Here is an 18,754-nt window from a genome sequence, read left to right on the forward strand (position 1 = left end):
TTAAAAATCATAAAATTTTAACTTAGAAACGCTTTTACAGCTAGTTTAATGACTCACTAGATATTTGCGTTAACTCTGTAATATTCCTCTCAACTGCTCAGTTATATTCTGAATTTTTCCAGTGGTAGAATTTCTCAACCAGCATTTTCCAGAGGTAGCATTTCTAAGCCAGGGTTTTGTTAACTTGTTTCGGGAAACTGATTTAACAAAAGGCAATCGGTGGGTCTGTTGTTATTGTATTTTTATAATAAATAATCATTTTTAAAATGACCCCTTTAGAATATAGAAAGAGAAAAAGCACGTGCCCAGTAATCATGAATAATGGTTAACAAAGAACAGACAAGCCAGCTTATATGTCTAAGCAGTCCTCTGGGCAGCTTATCCCCTGGCTTAACAATGCTACAAATGCTTGTGTTTTGAACATTTAAGTTTTAGTTGTTTTTACTTTTGGTCATATTTAAAAATTTGTACTAACAGATCAGGACTTACAGTTGGGTTGTATGAGGATATTAAGTAACACTAGGAAAGGAGCAATAATAAGTTTTGTAAATGCACTCAAAATAGTCCTTACGTTGCATTATCTTAAAAGTCATCAATCATATCAAAAAGCTGCTAGTCCCTTTAAAAAAAAAAGTTAAAAGAACTAGAACATTCATAGTGGCAGCCATCAATATCCAAATGTCCATCAGTGGTAAATTGCATAAGTTTTGATAGGCTTACACAATGGTGATAATATAGTAATAGAAATGAGCAATCTACAACTACATGTAACAGTCTGCATGGATCTCACAATGTTAAGCAAAAGAAGCCAGACACAAGAGTATATATTGTTTGGTTTTATTTACACAAAGTACAAAAACAGGTGAAACTAATCCATGGTGCTTATTCTTCGAGGTTGGAAGACAATTTTTGAATGAGATGAGTGCAAGAGAGCTTCTGGGGTGCTGGTCTTGCCATGTGTTTTGATCTCATTGCTGGTTATACAGTTGTGTTTGTGAAGTCTCATCAAGCTGTTTGCTTATAATTTGTGCACTTTTATGTATGTAAGTTACAATTCAAAGTTGAATAAGTAAAATGTCAAAAACAATTTTATTTTATCTAAATTGTTATATTTGGTTGGGCTATACACATGCCCAATACTTTGTTAAGGGTTTTAATCTTTTTATCTTATCATTTAGATAACTAAAAATACAAAATTTATAAAAGGGAAAGTTTTCTTAGGTATAAAATATAAGAACTCAATATATTAAATGTAATAGTAATTTCTGTCTAGTTTTAAAACTACAATAAAATATATCATTAATTTTACACTATATTTTAATATATACCTGTTCCAAAATCAAACACAATGTCATTTTGAACATGCTGAAACTGTTTTCTTAAATGAATATTTCAGAGAAAATTGTCAGTCACTTAAAGTAAAAAAAAGTCTTTGTCATGAATATTAAGTTTAAAATTAATCTCTAAAATTATCTTTGTATTATTGTTGCTAATACATGATGCTAAATTTTCCTTTACATAAAATCTCTTTTCTGTCATGTGCTACGTAAAAATGAGGAAAAACCAATTCCTATGGAAGTATATAATAAGAAAAATTTCAAGAATTAGAAGAACAGTTGGGTAACATTTTAATAATGGAGAAAAAAATATGATTAGAGCTGCGGAGATCTTCTGACAAATTCCAGACCTGCCATTAACAAGCTGGGAGATTTCTGTCAGGTCACTGCTGTCCAACAGAAATACACTCTGAAATGTCTGTAACTCTTAAATATCTGGTAGCCCCATTTTAAAAAGTAGAAAGTAAATGTGCACCGTAATATATCAATAATATCTTGTAAGACACAACACAATTAAAATGAGAGTTGTGTTTAACAGAAAAGTATTTCATATTGCTATAGTTTTAAAATTGATATTTAAATTAATGAAAATTAAATAAAAATGCAAATCAAAACCACAATGAGATATCATCTCACACCAGTTAGAATGGCGATCATTAAAAAGTCAGGAAACAACAGGTGCTGGAGAGGATGTGGAGAAATAGGAACACTTTTACACTGTTGGTGGGACTGTAAACTAGTTCAACCATTGTGGAAGTCAGTGTGGCGATTCCTCAGGGATCTAGAACTAGAAATACCATTCGACCCAGCCATCCCATTACTGGGTATATACCCAAAGGAATATAAACCATGCTGCTATAAAGGCACATGCACATGTATGTTTATTGTGGCACTATTCACAATAGCAAAGACTTGGAACCAACCCAAATGTCCAACAACGATAGACTGGATTAAGAACATGTGGCACATATACACCATGGAATACTATGCAGCCATAAAAAATGATGAGTTCATGTCCTTTGTAGGGACATGGATGAAACTGGAAACCATCACTCTCAGTAAACTATCGCAAGGATAAAAAACCAAACACCGCATGTTCTCACTGATAGGTGGGAATTGAACAATGAGAACACATGGACACAGGAAGGGGAACATCACACTCCAGAGACTGTTGTGGGGTGGGGGGAGGGGGGAGGGACAGCATTAGGAGATATACCTAATGCTAAATGACAAGTTAATGGGTGCAGCACACCAACATGGCACATGTATACATATGTAACAAACCTGCACATTGTGCACATGTACCCGAAAACTTAAAGTATAATAATAATAATAATAAAGAAAAAAAAGAAAGAAAATGACATACATAGAAGAAAAAAAAAAGATTCAGCTCCTCAGTCACACTAGGAGTCACATTTCTATACAGGACCCTAGTGGCCACCGTATTAGATAGCACAGTTGTCAAGTTATTCCATCTCTTTGAGGCTTACTTTCTTCATTGATAAACTAAAAATGTTAGTCAAGATAAAGAATTTCAAACTTAGGTGCTTATATAGGCCAGGCCATTAATATAAATGACCAAATCAATGGCAGTGGGAGTTTTGGCCAACTGAAGCCCACACGCCCCATTCCAAATAGGCAGCAAGTCATTCACCTGACACAGAAATGCAGGTCCAGTGTTGCAAAAGGACTTTTCCCACAATGCTGGAAATCTAGATGTTTATATAAAATATTTTTCTTTTTCCATACGTAAACTACTGTGAACTTTTTCAAAGCACTGCGTGGGCTAAACCAAAACATACCCATATGCTGGTATGTGCAACCTGGGCTCTAAGAACTTTCTTTCCTGCTTTTACCAATCTCTGATTTATTTATAGAAGTGATTTGACTTTGACACCTGGAATCTAAAACACACAGCTGGAGACTCAGTTGAGTGGTGAGCATCAAACCACCCCACTGTGAAGTCAAGAAGACAAGCTAAAGATGCTACCAGGTAGCAGCCTGTGGTGAATGTTAGCAGGATTCCAGCATGAGATGAAGTCCTATTTACACCCCAGAATGCAGACGAGTCTGAAAAGAAATTATACTAAGGGAAGGGACAGCCCAATCCCCTAATTCTGGATCAAGAACAATGTGCCAGAGATATTAACATAAAGAAAGGGTAGTGAAGCTGAATTCTCCCCAGTGACTACTGCCCTTGTTACCCTGGGACCCAATCCTTACGGAGCCTGCCTGGATCCTCCAGCATATTGAGACTGACAGTGGAAAGCTGCAGAGGTGAAGCAGAAATTAGTAGCATGAGCAGCCATCAGCATCTTCCATGGACATAGTAGGCAGGGTTGGGAAGCGGGTAAGGGGTAGCAGATGGACTGGGAATATTCTTAGCTGTTTGGCAGAATCTAAAAAAAGGTAGAGTGCCCTCAGAGGTGGCAAAGTCAGAAACTCAGTTTTGTAAGTCCTGTTAAACCTATGTTTAGCTCCAGGGTAAGGAAGCCTTGGAAACTGAGGATTGTGTGAGTAAGAGCCCGGAGTTAAGATTCAAGTAAACTGAGCATTAATCCCACATGTGTCACTGTCTTGCTGTGTGACTTCTGTTTCCTTAAATTTAAAATGGTAATAACACAGTATATTGCTTTACTCTGTAACATAGGGTTGTTTTCAGGATCAAATAATATCATGAATACAAGACAATTCAGAAAGTACACATTTCTCATGTAATTGCAAGACCTTTTTATTTTACTAAGAAATTACTAATGGATTCTAGGAATGCAATTTATTAAAAGCCATTTAAGTGTCCAATCAGAATTATTCTTTAATTTGGGGATGGGAGGGGTTAATGGTCAGGGCTTAAGGGGAACAGCAGCAAACACACTGACTACTCCATTACAAACTCTGCCACTTACAGTCATGTCCAGAGGGGGTTCATGGAGTGGGACTAAGGGAGGTCAAATTCCAAGATGGACTTGAAAAGACCTCAGGAGGAATTTGCCCTAAAGCAGTGGTTCTTAACCTTTTTCAGGTCACTGATGCTTTGAGGAACTGATTAACGCTATGGCTTCTGTCTTGGAAAAAGACACATATACAAAATTGACATACATTTTCAGGACGTTCATGAACCCCCCCCAACCCCCACCCCAAGGATCCCAAATTGAAAATGCCACCCTTAAGGAAGACAGAATCACAGGAAAAACATTCGGTGTGGTCTTAGGCAATGAGCTGGTGCTGGATAGGAGGCAGTTCTAAGAACAGCTGGAAGCCAACAGTAAAGACGAAGCCGACTTTCTTTAAAGCTCAGCCCCTACTCAAAATATTGTTACTGTGAGACCCTTAGATGAAGATGTCTTAGAGTCTCTCTATAAAGGGCCACATATGTACTCACAAATACCACCATTCTAGGTAACTAGTAGCTTCTGCTTCCTTGGACAGTTTCAGCATAAGGGAGCATACTCTAGGCTCAGTCCACATGGACCCTGCTCGAACTCAGTGCAAAAGATACGACAGAAAAAACAATATGTAAGTCTCTCTAAGAACGACACGGCACATTATCAATACATTATAGAACATGCAGGGAATTTTCCTCATTTTGGTTTTGGCAAAGAGAATAGAGAAGAGAATACATGTTACAGAGAGGGTGACGGTGTCGATATGAATACCACCAAGAGCAGGAGTTCACAGCAACTTAGAATGCCAGTGAATATCATGGCAGAAACCTGGCACCCATACACACAGCAATAGGAAAGGAAGAGAAACACTGGTTCTACAGAAATTCAACAATGACTTCTCACTGACAAGAGCAGAACAATCTTTAATTCTTGAATGAAATACAGCCTCAAACACATTTTGACAAAATATAATCTATCCACTTCCCGATCCAATCTCTTACAGAAATATGTTTTGGAAAGTACAATGGAAGTCAAATAAAAAGAATATTTTTCTCATGTATTTGTAATAACTAAACTATGTTTAGGTGAATAAAGACATACTATGAACGTGGGATTATAACTGTTCAGAACACACTTAATGACCTTTTCATAGCATATTCTTATATTCTACTTTTGACTTTATTAATATCACAAAAGAATACTCATATATTGCAATTTTGAAATGACTTTCCAAGTAGGAGTGAATGAACAAGTTGAAATTACCAGTTACAATTAATGCTTTCTTTAAATCAAAAATATCTTGCTAAGACCAGTAAAAGTATCAAAAAAAATCTCCTATCAAATAAAAGAAAAGTTCACCAAGGACTGCAGTCTATAAAGTCAAAAGAACACACTGCAGTGCATTCCTATCTACTTGCCAAAGAAACAGTTTGCATATTATCAATGGGTTTTGAAACTCCCCAAGGACATGATGCCTTCCACTTGGGTATTTTACTTAATGAACTACCGACTGGGTTTATACTTCAGAGAGTCACGTGGATTTTTAATTTTTTCCCAGGTTCAAACGGTTTAAACACCAGGTAATTTCCCTGTGAAGCCATAATTTTAAATGCCACTTCTTGCTAATATATTTCCAGTTTAATGGTAAGTCACATTTTAGAATGTAGTAAAACATTTTTACAAAAGTATTGAGTCAGATAATCCAAGAAAATGATTTAGAACAGTGGTTGGTACCCAGCAAGTGCTCAATGAATGTTAGCTTATGACAACTTTGGGAATAATGATGTTGCGAACAATGACAATAATAATATTCAAAGAACTATACTCACTTTATGGTAGGCCGCTACGAAGGCTGCCCCCAATGATCTCCACTTTCTGTAATTCACAACCTCACTAAGCCCTTCCCTTGTGCTGAATTCGGCATGTGCCGAACATAGAGATTCAATTCTAATGAAGATAATATGGCAGAAGTGATGGGATACCACTTCCAAGATTAGGTTATTAAAACACCTTCACTTTTATCTTCAGTGCTTACACTGTTTATCAATCTCTTGGATCTCTTGCTGATATGGTTTAGCTCTGAGTTGTAATTCCCAATGTTGGGGCAGGGGCCTGGTGGGAGGTGACTGGATCATCGGGGTGGATTTCCCGCTTGCTGTTCTCATGATAGTGACTGAGTTCTCACAAGAACTGATAGTTTAAAGGTGTATGGCACCTCCCCCTTCACCCTCTCTCTCCTGCTCCATCAGAGTAAGACATGCTTGCTTCCCCTTTGCCCTCCACCATGATTGTAAGTTTCCTGAGGTCTCCCAGCCACGCTTCCTACACAGCCTGTGCAATTGTGAGTCAATTAAGCCTCTTTTCTATATAAACTACCCAGTCTCAGGTAGTTCTTTCTAGCAATGTGAGAACAGACTAATACACTTACCCTGGGGGTAACCAGTTATGATATTGTGACATATTCCTGTGGCAGGCCCCAGATGAGAGTGATTGGAAATGGATTTTCTAAGGCCTATCAACAACCACCTGAGTGAATTTTGAAGCAGATCCTTTAATCCCAATCAAGTTTTGAAGTGACTAAACACTGATCAACAGCTTGACTGCAACCTTGTGAGTGACCATGGCAGAGTCACCCAGTTAAGCCCAGATTCCTTTCCCACAGAAGTTGTGAGATAATGTTCATTGTTCTACGACAGTTAAGTTTTGAGATAATTTGCTATGCAACAAGATAACTGATACAGATTTTGAAGTGGGGTGCTGTCATAAAAATCTAAAGGTGGGAGTGGCTTTGGAACTGTGCAGTGGACCTTAATAAAAGTGTTAATGAGAATGTGCCTCGAACACACTGTACATAGAATTTTGGAATTTAAGAAGGCTGACGGAAGGGCTTAAATGAAAGTGAGAAAATGTTTATGGAAACTAAAAATTATGTAGTGGCTAAAGTTTAGCAACACCCATACTTAAGTGTAGTTAACGTGACTAACAGTCACTTATAGTTATATAGGAATTAAAAAAAATAAAATGTGCCAGATGAACTGAGTTAGCCAGTTAAGGACATTTACCAGCAAAGTGCTGAAGATGTCACCTGGTTTCTTCTTACTGTCTTATGGTAAACTATGAGAAAAAAGAGATACATTGGGGGAAGGACTGCTAAACAAAAAGGAGGCAGGACTTGAGTGTTATGAAAATTCTTAGCTTCTCTAGACAGCAAATAATGTTGAAATTAAGAAACAGCTTTTAAGAAAAGATCAATTCCAGGACTCTACCAGAAAAACATGGTCTAAATACAAAAGCGGAGGGTGTCCTATAAAATCGGTTTGTTAAAATCTTGGAAAGATCAAAAGTGATATCTCAGAGTACCATTTCATCAGATGACAGGACCTCCTAAGGGTTCCTCAGATCCTCATAATGAGCCTTTGGGAAATTTAAGGGCATGCAATGTCTCTCCCCGATCTTGGCACAAGCCCAAAGTACAGAAGACATCTCCAGGAGATACATGAATGTGGCTTTTGTCTAATGGAGAAAATTCAAAGAAGTTTCACAGGAGACCCATAAACTTTTTGAGAAGATTGTATCAGCAGAACCACTGCCTATTTGGACCAAAAGAGGTAGAAGCAGTACTAAATTTAAAAAGGCCACAGGTCCTTAAAATTCTACCGGTAGGAAGCAGGCTGAGAAAACCACTCAGCTGCAAACATATGCCACCTTTCACGAAAAAGGAAAGATGACTCAGAGTGGAGCCAAGAAACCAAACGGTACAGTCAAGAGCCATAGAGAACTATTCCCAGGCTTTGAGACCTACTACAAGAGCACTTGCCTTAACAGACTTCAAAATTCCTAGGGACAGGTAACTCCTATTTTTCTCACATTTCTGCATTTTTTTAACAGGAATATCCAGGTATTTTACACCTGTCCTACCACTGTATGGCTGTGTTGAGGGCAGGTAATTTGACTCTGGTTTCACAGATCTACAGATAAAGAGGAAGCATACTTGAAGAATTATAGTTAAAGATTGTATGGATACCTAAGGGGCCTCACCCACACCTGGACCAAATTTGGATGACGTCTAAATTTTGAGGTGATGACCGCCTATACAGTAAAAAAAATATTTTTCATATTTTAATAAAAGTGATGTTTGACATCAATACAATTTAACTTGTTTTATAGCATCCAAACCTCTAAATAAAATATAAAATACTTTAAAACATTTTCTGTCTGTTAAAAGATTGAGCTACTGATGCAGAAGGGCAAGCATCATAGATTTATAATATATTATTTATTAATAAATCTCACTAATATAAAACCTGATAAACTTCTCTAAACCAAATTAACCAATTATCAACTGCCAAATTTTAATCTGTTTATAATATTTGAGAGCATCATAGCTATCATCAAGAGAACACATAAGCAACATTAAAGCTGTCCTAAATATCTTGATTTGCAGATGATTTTTTCTGTTTGTAACAAAGATTCCAATTAAAGGAGGCATTTTAAATGAGATATGAACTGGAAAATGAAACGTTTGACCCTCCTAAAATGATTATAATTTTTTTAAATTCATTCACTCCCAAAGAAAAGCAAATAATATCATTCCAATGTTGTATAATGCCTATCCTTCAGAATGACAGCACATCTTGATTTTCTATTCACTATCATATTGTGACATTTTATATATGAAAAATAATTAAAGCAGTATATTTTAAAATGTCATACAGCTATAGAGAGCAATTTATTTCATGCCCATGTCCCTCTAGGCTATGAGCCTATTTAGTAAAGCTTATCAGTGAAGGACAATGACTGACATGTCTTCTGCATATGCACTCATGGGCCAATAAAAACAAAGAACACAAATATACCATTCAGAAATACACAGCATTGTTTAAAAATAGCAATGCCCATTTCTTCTCACAGAGAAGAGGGTCCTAGTCTACAGAGACAGCACAGGGCAGTGAAGGGGTATTATCTTGTACTGGGAGTCAGAATATGTGGGCTCTCAGCTTAGCTTAAGCCACCTGGTAAGTGACTTATCCACCTTAGAATTCAGTTAACTAACTGTAAAATTCAGTGTCTGTATCCAAGTTGATCAGTCAATGCATTCCTAAACTTCAGACATGCAGGCACCCCTCAGGCGAGTTCTTACCTTACTCATGCAAAACCTGTACAGTCTTTTTTGAATTTACCAAATATTCACTTAAATAAGTTTATTTTTCCTTAAAATAAACTTTAAACAGGAAACTTTAACGCCACTACTTTATAAATGAAAAATCTGATTTACATAGCATTAATGATTGGTAATAGATTTAATTTTAAAATTAAATACAATAATACAACAAAACAATTATTAAATTCTAGCTATCAAGTTGTTGGCTGCCTAACGTCTATTCTCTTTGGGAAAACAGAGAAGCAACTCTCTAGGAGAGAGATTCTAGCATCAAACTGAGAATTTCTCCATTACTTGTCAGGAAAGCACTGAAAGGAAATAAGTTTTTCATTATGTGATTCACTGTTATTTCAGGCAACATCTACATGCCACATAAAATCAACTCCAGTATCAACCAAAATCATCTTTCATACCAGCAGCAAATTTCTTGTACCCTGGAAATGCTGCATCAAATAGTACACCTGTTATTTCTGATTCTAAATTGTATCATGAATCCCCATATGACCCACCTAACCTACTTTCTTAAAACCATTAATACTGTCATGAGAGACACTAAAATAATTTTGAGGGCAATGATGCACCATGGAAAAAGTTACATTAGGGTTCTAAGCTTAGTTTCATTAGGCTAGATCTTGACACTGGCAAGTTAATTAACCTCTCTAGGCTTCATATTGCTCATTCAGATTAAAGTGCTAGTGTCACAGTTAAATGACATAATGCATGTAATAAGCTTAGCATTGAACCTGAACATGGTAGGTACTCAATAAATGTTATGGATTAAAAATAATTTAACTTCCTCAAGTAAGTTTTCAAAATTCTACTAAAATTCACTCTAAAGAACAGTGGCTAAAAAGAAAATATAGTTTATCATTTTTCTTTTATAATAAAGCTATATGATATATAACTTTCACTTCAAAACAAAGCTATAAAACCCATAAACCATCTACTGGCAAAAGTAGCAAAACCACTTTGTCCTTAATGATAAAAGAAGAACCCTTGGCTGTCAAAATGAAAAACAACAACTTTTAGTTGCTATCATGTAAAGCATTTTCAGGTTTTTTCTGCCCCAAAAATGGCTCAAAAGGGTAGAAAAGACAGAGTGAGAATATCTTAATCAAAAAGTTTCAGCCAAGTAGGGCACATAGTGAAAGGAGCCACTTTTAGGCCAGCACTAATAACACTCTTACCTACTAGATGTAGTAAAGGCTGGGCAAAATAAAAAGAAGCCCAATGTTAATTCAGCAACAGTAGTTCTAGTCACCTAATAAATGGTAGTAGTAATATTCTCCAGGACTCATACTAGTCACTTTAGATGCACGATTTCTAATCCATACAAGTTTGCAAGTTAGACATTGTTATCCCAAATTCAAATACGAAGAGGCTGAAGTTCAGAGGTTATTTGCCTGCTCAAGGTCACCCTGCTGGCAAATGCCTGAGTTGCAATGAAACCACATCTGATGCCCCAACCAGCTCTCCCATCACCATTTCCTGCTGCTTTTCTTCTAGGGCATAAAGGTGCGAACAAAACTCTTCCTCAGTACTTTGAAAAGTCACCAGTGATATGTGTCCCCTTTTCTCTCCCTGCCCTCTTCTGGTTTCTCTCCAATCCTTTGCTTTTTGATTCACACCATATTTAGTCAGTATTCATTTCCCCAACTCCAATTCACTTATTCCTTCAGCCATGGTAATGTGGTATTGTACCCCAGCCCTTTTGGAAACTGTCCTTCCTAAGATAAGAAAGAATAAAAAGAAATCAAGGCAAGGCTTCCAATCTACTTGGAACTTAAACTAAAGGCTCCCAGATAACAAGTAATTCTCTTACACAGCAACAAACTATTTACCTGGACACCAGTACTCTCATTAGAGTTGGCATGTTACATATTACAGGGATGACTAAGGTGGGCACAATGTGTGAAATCGATTATAGATTATGTACAAATCATACATATTCAAAAGAATGCTTCACTGAATCAGAGCTTCAAAAGGTATTTGGAAGCTTTTATCTTTTATTCAGGGAAGGAATTTACATACAAATAAAAATTACTGAACTTGAGAGTATTTTTGTTCCATATTCTAAATGGTACAGAATCAAGCAAAAAATGATAGTCTCTTCATTTAACTCTAAGTTGTACTTCAGTGAAGATGTCCATTTAATAGACAATGTCTAGTTCATGTTATAAGTTCTAACGTTGCACTTGAAAATTAGTACACCTACCACACATTTCCCACACTTGTGGTCTAAATTGCTGAGGTCTATGAACCACTCTGTTGTATATATGTTTCCTCAATCATCCAAAATGCAAGCTACACGCTTCTAAGCACTGCACATCAGCTAACACTATTGATCCTCATGATAATCTTTTGTAAGCACTATTATCCTGATTATTACATATGAATAGTCTGAGTCACAGAAAGTTTAAATAACTTGCCCATGACCACACAGCTAGTAAAATAAGATAGCAGGAAATCAAATCCAAGTACTCTGACGCCTCAGCCTGTATCCACTATACCTCACTGCCCACAATACCACCATATATATGCACATTAATAGGCCAAGAAAAAGTACTACATAGGTATAAACTATTTATTGAGCACCTACTATATGCCAGGTACCAGATGCTGGAGATGAAGGAATAAAAAAAGCCTGGTTCTGTGCTGAAGATGTTTCTCTTTTTTTTTTTTTTTTTTTTGAGACAGAGTCTTGCTCTGTTGCCCAGGCTGGAATGCAGCGGGGTGACTGGGCTCACTGCAACCTCTGTCTCCCAGGTTCAAGCAATTCTCATGCCTCAGCCTCCTAAATAGCTGGGATTATAAGCATGTGCCACCACACCTGGCTAATTTTTGTATTTTTAGTAGAGATGAGGTTTAGCCATGTTGGCCAGGCTGGTCTCAAACTCCTGACCTCAAGTGACCCACCCGCCTCAGCCTCCCAAAGTGCTGGGATTACAGGCGAGAGACAAGGTGCTTGGCCAACATTTCCTTTCTAAAAGTAGATTTAGGGAAGGTTGAAAACAAGAAGTAACCAATGACAAGATGTATTCATGCTTAGGCCAGTGGGCCATCCTAAGTGTTAGAGGAGCCCAGTGGAAAAAACACTTAACTTAAATAACAAATGTCTGCACATGGAAAGAAACAACAGAGTAAACAGACAGCCTGCAAAACAGGAAAAAATATCTGCAAAGTATGCATCTGACAAAGGGCTAATACCCAGAATCTACAAGGAACTCAAGCAGCTTGACAAGAAAAAAAAAAAAATTAAAAACTGGGCAGAGGACATGAAAAGACATTTTTAACAGGAAGCTAGACAAGAAGACAACAAACATAGGAAACAATGCTCACCATCACTAAGCATGAGAGAAACGCAAATTAAAATCACAGTGAGATACCATTTTACACTAGTCAGAATGGCTTTTATTAAAAAGTCAAAAAACAACAAATGTTGGCAAACATGCAAAGAAACAGGAATGCTTATACACTGTTGGTAGGAATGTAAATTAGTACAACCTTTCTGGAAAACAGCATCAGGATTTCTCAAATAACTAAAAATAGAGCTACCATTCACTCCAGCAATCCCAATACTAGGTATATACCCAAAGGGAAATAAATTAATTATATAAAAAAGATGCCTGCACTTGTATGTTTATTGCAGCACTGTTCACAATAGCAAAGATATGGAATCAACCTAAGCATCCATCAACAGGGAACTTGTAAAGAAAATGTGGTATATATACACCATGGAATACTACTCAGCCGTAACAAGGAATGAAATCATGTCTTTCGCAGCAACATGGATGGACCTGGAGGCCATTATCCTAAGGGAAATAACTCAGAAAAAGAAAAGTCGAAGACAGCACGTTCTCATTTACAAGTGGGAGCTATACAATGGGCACACATGGACATAGAGAGTGGAAGTGGAGACTACAAAAGGTGGGAGGCTAGCAGGGGGCTGAGAGTTGGAAATTTTCCTGCGGGGTAAACATGTCCATTCTTTGGGTGCACTGAAAGCCCAGACTTCACCACAACTCAATATACGCATGTGAGAAATCCACACTTGTAACTCTGCACTTCTACGGGTCACATTTGTGAACTTTTTAAAAAATTTTAAATAGTTTTAACATATTCATCTGGAATAGGAACATATAAACCTCACATAAACTTTTTATTGATGGTTTCTCCTTATCCCTGGAAGTCCAAAAGCATTGCAATACTGTGTTTTAGGAATGTCGGGCTCTTTGCCTCTATGCTAAATGCCTTTTATAAAAATTTAAATAGTTATATCTCTCTCCCAGATCTTACAGCACATAATTATTACCTTAGCAGTCACACCCTCTCCTAATCTGATATGATCCAGAACAGAGTTAATCAGTAACTATAGTCCAAGTTTAAATTGTCAAGGAAGGTCCTTTCTTCTGAGTAAAGTACAGTGGATGTTTGCATATTTCTTGATGTTCATTTAAGGTACAACAAAAGGAGGTGGTTAGCTACATAAACAAATTCTGCCAATTTCAAAATTTTTACCCATGACAAACCTGGCAAGAGAAAAAGGGATAAAAGAGCTTACCTCAAAGAGGGATTCTGATAACAGCTAACTTTTAAAGAGCAGTACCTACTATATGCCAAGTATGTGCTAAGAGCGCTACAGTCTATCATCTTCATTAATCCTCACAATACCTCTATAAAATAGGTTATTCTAATCTCTATTTTATAAATAAGAAAAACGTCGAGGTTCACACAAAAGGTTGTAGAACTAGAATTTGAATTACAGGCTAGAAACCAGTCTGCTTTTAATCACAGATAAAAAATTCAAGTGTCTCTGGGGCCAAACAAGTAAAGTAAATGCACAGAAAGGCTCAGTTTTAAGATTGCAGAGGTGTGGCTCTCAACCTTGGCTGCACACAGGAATCACCAGGGGAGCTTTAAAGACTACTGAAGCCTGGGTTCCACCTCCGCTAGACTGTTATTTAATTGGCCTGGGAGCCACCAGGTGATACTAATGGGCAGTCTAGGCTGAGAAACACTGCCTATAGATACAGACAATGGAGCATGGCTCACTTGAAAGCAGTTTAAAAAATTTAAAGGTTATATAAACACTGTGCTGGCCAAAGATTATTACCTTTGCCACCAGTATGTGACCTCTACCCCACTCCTCAGTATAATTAAGGTACCAGTATGGGAGATAAATAGATGACTGATTGCTAAGAGGGATAGATAAACAGGCAGACATAGATATTTTTATAGTGGAAGGGGTTTGCCTAGTCTCTGACCTTTCTGCATGCCATCCCCGCAATATTCTAGTTATGGGGCTCTTCTACAATAAAACTTGTAACTTGGGGTTACAAGTAACCCACTTTCAAAGGAATCTAAAGAGTATAATCTATTCTTAAACTGAAGGTGACCTAAATATGCTCACTTAACAAATGCAAATCATCAGGTTATAGGTCCAAACTACTGAAATTTTTTCAAGAGTCATTTTTTAAAAGACCACTCTTTTTAAAGTAATTAATTCTGATCTTAATCCAAGCCAGGTCAAGCAATCCCATCTAACTAAACAAGTATTAAGACTGGAAAGCCTGATGTCCTAAAAGCCCATCTATGCAGGTGGCACACAGTGCTGTTGAGTAAAATGTCATTTGTCTTGGAAAAGGGAAGTAAAAGGTGCATACCATCAGAAAACGTTCATTAAATGGCTTATACATGGGAAATCCAAAATAAATGCTACAGAAGTCAAAAGTGAATCCACAAAAAACAAACAAAAACTTTAGCCTGCTTGTGAAATAATTCTTCATGCACAATCATACTGCAAGTTTTGTAGCACCATAATTAAAGAGGGAATGACAAAACAATAAATTAAGAAATGGACTTTGAAGCCACTTATTAAAATTAGGTAGAACATTTCCATCTGCTGCAAAACAAAAGTTGTACATTTTAATGATCCTGTATTACCATTTACCACCTCTCTTCCCCACTACCACCACCACCAAAAAAAGGCAAATTAGAAAAGAAATTTCTAAAATTTCAAAATGAAATACTGCAAATAAAGGCCATTATTCAGAAATCAGGGCCTCAGTCAACAATGTCCATCATAGGCCATTGAAGCAAAGGAGCTACTTGAACAAAATATTTTCTTGTTGTTTTATTTGGCTTTCAAAAAGCAAAGACACAGAAGCGAAGTCTCAGAAAGACAAAAGTGCCTGGGATGAACTTACTTGCCACAGTTCAGAATAATTTTTGTTTGTTGTTTGAATAAACATGCACTGATTCCCCTAATGAGTGTCAGGCACAGTGTGGTGCTGAGGAGGTAATGGTGAAAACGACAGCCTTTGCCCTCATGAGACTCCTAAGAGACCAAGACACACACAACCTCATATAATCCACCATACATGCCCCTTCCAGCCATGTTTATGAACATCTAGTCCTGTTGTACTATTAGATAGTAAATTTTTCCCTTGGTCTAACTCCATGGAAATTCACAGGGAAGCTACTGATATCTCTAAATAAATAAGTAAACAAATATCCATATTTTCATACCAACAATAACTCATGGGTAAATTTCAATGAGTTTAAAGAAAATTTTTTGAACCTAAGAGTGTATCAAAACGGGTTTTACTTTTGAGCCAAGCCCAGCCATATATTTTCAATGCCTGTGGCTATGCAGCGTCAGTAAGCTAAAAATAGTTTTCTTTCTTCTAAGTTGGGAAGAGCAAGTTAAGTCCAAGCAATCAGATGTGTATCATTTTCTCTCATCTTAAATTTTTTACTAGAAAACACTCAGAATAACTGAAGCAAAGAAGAGGCATCTGTTTTATATCTGCACACACATACACAGAAACATCCCTCTAGCTTGCATCTATCTTCCTAGCAATATTAAATAAGCTATACTTGCATCATCAGCAAAGGCTGCCAACATTTCGCTACTTAACAGCTATTTATTATTATTTTTTGGTTGGGGAGAAAGCTGCATAAGTATTGAAAACTAACCACAAGTAAAAGCTTGCAAAAAAAAAAAATATGTATAGGATACGTCCTTAACAAGACGACATGGTGCTGACTTTGAGGTAATGTTTCTGAATTTACATTAAAAGTAAATTATGTTTGTGAAAATTACATTAAATTAGATTCTAAAATAGAAGGATACAAACTTTAAGTTCTTCTACAGGTCTTGTCCAAGTTGGGTTTGCTGTGCGTGGCAAAGTGAAAACCTGTGTTTCTCCTCTTTGACTTCCCGAAGCTAACTGTAAAATACATACATGCAGCTCTGTGATGAAGTAAAAGCTACTTAGGAAGACAAGTAAACCTTTTTTGAAAGAAATAAACTACTGCAGGATGGTGAATGGTATGTAGTGTGGACTTTTCCCACACATCCAGCTTCTCTAAAGACATCCTATTAAATTAAAAGAATAAGAACTAAGAAACTAGCAGGGCCAGATCTAGGTTCCTTCCATTCGACTGGACCATGGCTTTAATTAAGCTGCTGGGTCATGGCTTAATTTTCCCTTGAAAAACAGCACAGTTTGAGAAATCTCTGCCAAACTCTTCATTTTTTAAGCAACTGACAAAGTCAACAAGAAAGCAAATACCTAGAATCCACGGAACAATGCTCCTTAGAGCAGGGCTGGCAGAAGCGGCGGAGGGCTACTAGTTTCCCTACCCCGATTGCAGCTGGGCCTTTGACAAGCGCTCGGGTAAAGGATTCTCCGTGCACCCGCTCACCAAACGCCCAGTGGGACGATGGGCTGGTGCTACCAAGTTCTAAACCTAACCGCTGGGAGGAAGAAGCGGGAGGATGAGAATGTCATCTCCCCTGACACTCTGGGGCCGGCAGTCCTGAAACGCTCACCTCTGACGTCCCTGAAGGTCAGAGGTGGCAACCACAGTGCCAATAGCTCACCAAAGCCACTTTTCCTGCCCGGGTGGAGGCGCGGGGCAAAGTTGGCCACCGGCTGCGCGCGTCCCGTTAGCCGTACCTTGTAACTGGGCGGAAAGGGACTCCTGGTGCTGCTGGTACTTGAGCGCCACTGCCTCGGCTTTCCGCAGCTGCGTCTGCAGCTCGTAGTAGAGCATCGCGCCGTAGAGAAAGCCAAACACCACGGTCAGCAGCAGCAGCGTCTGGAAAATCCGCTTCTGCTTTCGGGAGCACATCCCGTTTCCCATAGTCCCGCCTGGACCCAAAGCCGCGGCCGCCCCCGCCGTCTCCTCCTCTTGGTCCGAGCGAGCGTCTCAGCAGCGGCCGCCGCAGGAGGTGGCCAGACGCAGCATGAGGAGGAGATGCCAGACACAAAAGCCGGCCCGGAGGGGAAGTGGCGCCCGCTCAGCCCCCGCGCGTCGCGGGGCGCGCAGCCATCGACGCCGCCCGGGCAGCTGCAGCCAAACTTCTGCGAGGCTCGTTCTCTGCGAATGCCCGGGGCCGGGAGAGGGCCCTCAGCATACTTCAGAGCCGGCTGCCCTCGCGCCTGTCCCCAGATGCCTCCTGCCTTTTTTCTTTCTTCCCACTTTTTGGCCCCGCTGCCCCCGGGCAGTTCTTGGAGTCCCGCCCTGGCCACTCCCCGCCCCCTCGCGGCGGCTCCCACTGCACGACTTTGTTGCCACCTAAGGGAGGGGGTGCGCGTCCAACAAAGGGACTAGGACTCCGGGCCGCGCCCCCGTGCGGCCCGCCCAATGGGTGGAAGGGTGGGGGCCAGCTGCCTCGGCTGGTTTTGGGGACGGCAGAGCGGTGTCACTGACGGGTCGGCTGCAGCCTCTGCCGCGCCGCCACCTCCTGCCCAACTTACGTGTCACCCACGGCCCCGCTATTCTGGCCAACGGGATTCCGGGAGGAAGTCCCACTCGGGCTCCTTGCTCATTGGGCCCGTCCGAGCAGACTCTCCCTCCCTTCGGGGAGGCAGTGCCGGGCTCGATTGGATGCCCGCTTTGTCTGTCCGACCCCAGGGCCGCGCCTTCCCTCCCAGTGCCGGGGCCGGCTAGGGGCTCTGTGGGCAGCGCGGCCGCCTGGCGCCGGGGTGCGCCCACGTGGAGTCGGAGAAGGTAGGAAGAGGCAGGCGGAAGGGCGAGGGGCGGGGAGCTTTGGGTGGGCGGGGGACTTGTCCGGGCCTGAGTCTGGGTGAGGTTCGGTGAACACGTGTGTGTGTGTGTGTGTGTATTTGAGTGTGTGTGTTTGTGATCCTGTTCTCGGAACGCACGTGGAGAGCGGAGTAAAATGTATGTGTGACGAAAGAATGGATGGCAGTAACTGTGTGCACTCTGCTGAGTACACTTTCTTTCCCTGCCCAATAAACAGATGCGGCAGACACATGGGATAGCTACATAGCACAATCCCGGTAGTCAAACCAGAGATGCCATGTCGACTGCCTTACCCCATCCAGTGTACTAGCCTAGAT

At 39.4% G+C, this 18,754-nt stretch overlaps 1 protein-coding gene across 4 annotated transcripts in view; it reads right to left on the reverse strand.

The window, feature by feature from the left end:
* Positions 1-18,385, reverse strand: part of GOLIM4 (golgi integral membrane protein 4) — an 81,370-nt gene extending 62,985 nt beyond the window's left edge. For 3 of the 4 annotated variants that reach the window (XM_063621620.1, XM_063621618.1, XM_063621617.1), the window contains exon 1: positions 17,345-18,166. In XM_063621620.1, the coding sequence (XP_063477690.1) occupies positions 17,345-17,531 (187 nt within the window). In that variant the 5' untranslated portion in view covers positions 17,532-18,166. Of the gene's footprint in view, positions 1-17,344 lie in introns of all 4 variants that reach the window. The other variant, XM_063621619.1, reaches the window with a different exon arrangement.
* Between the last annotated feature and the right edge of the window lie 369 nt (positions 18,386-18,754).

The sequence above is a fragment of the Symphalangus syndactylus genome, chromosome 17, assembly GCF_028878055.3.
Source record: "Symphalangus syndactylus isolate Jambi chromosome 17, NHGRI_mSymSyn1-v2.1_pri, whole genome shotgun sequence".
NCBI lineage: Eukaryota > Metazoa > Chordata > Mammalia > Primates > Hylobatidae > Symphalangus > Symphalangus syndactylus.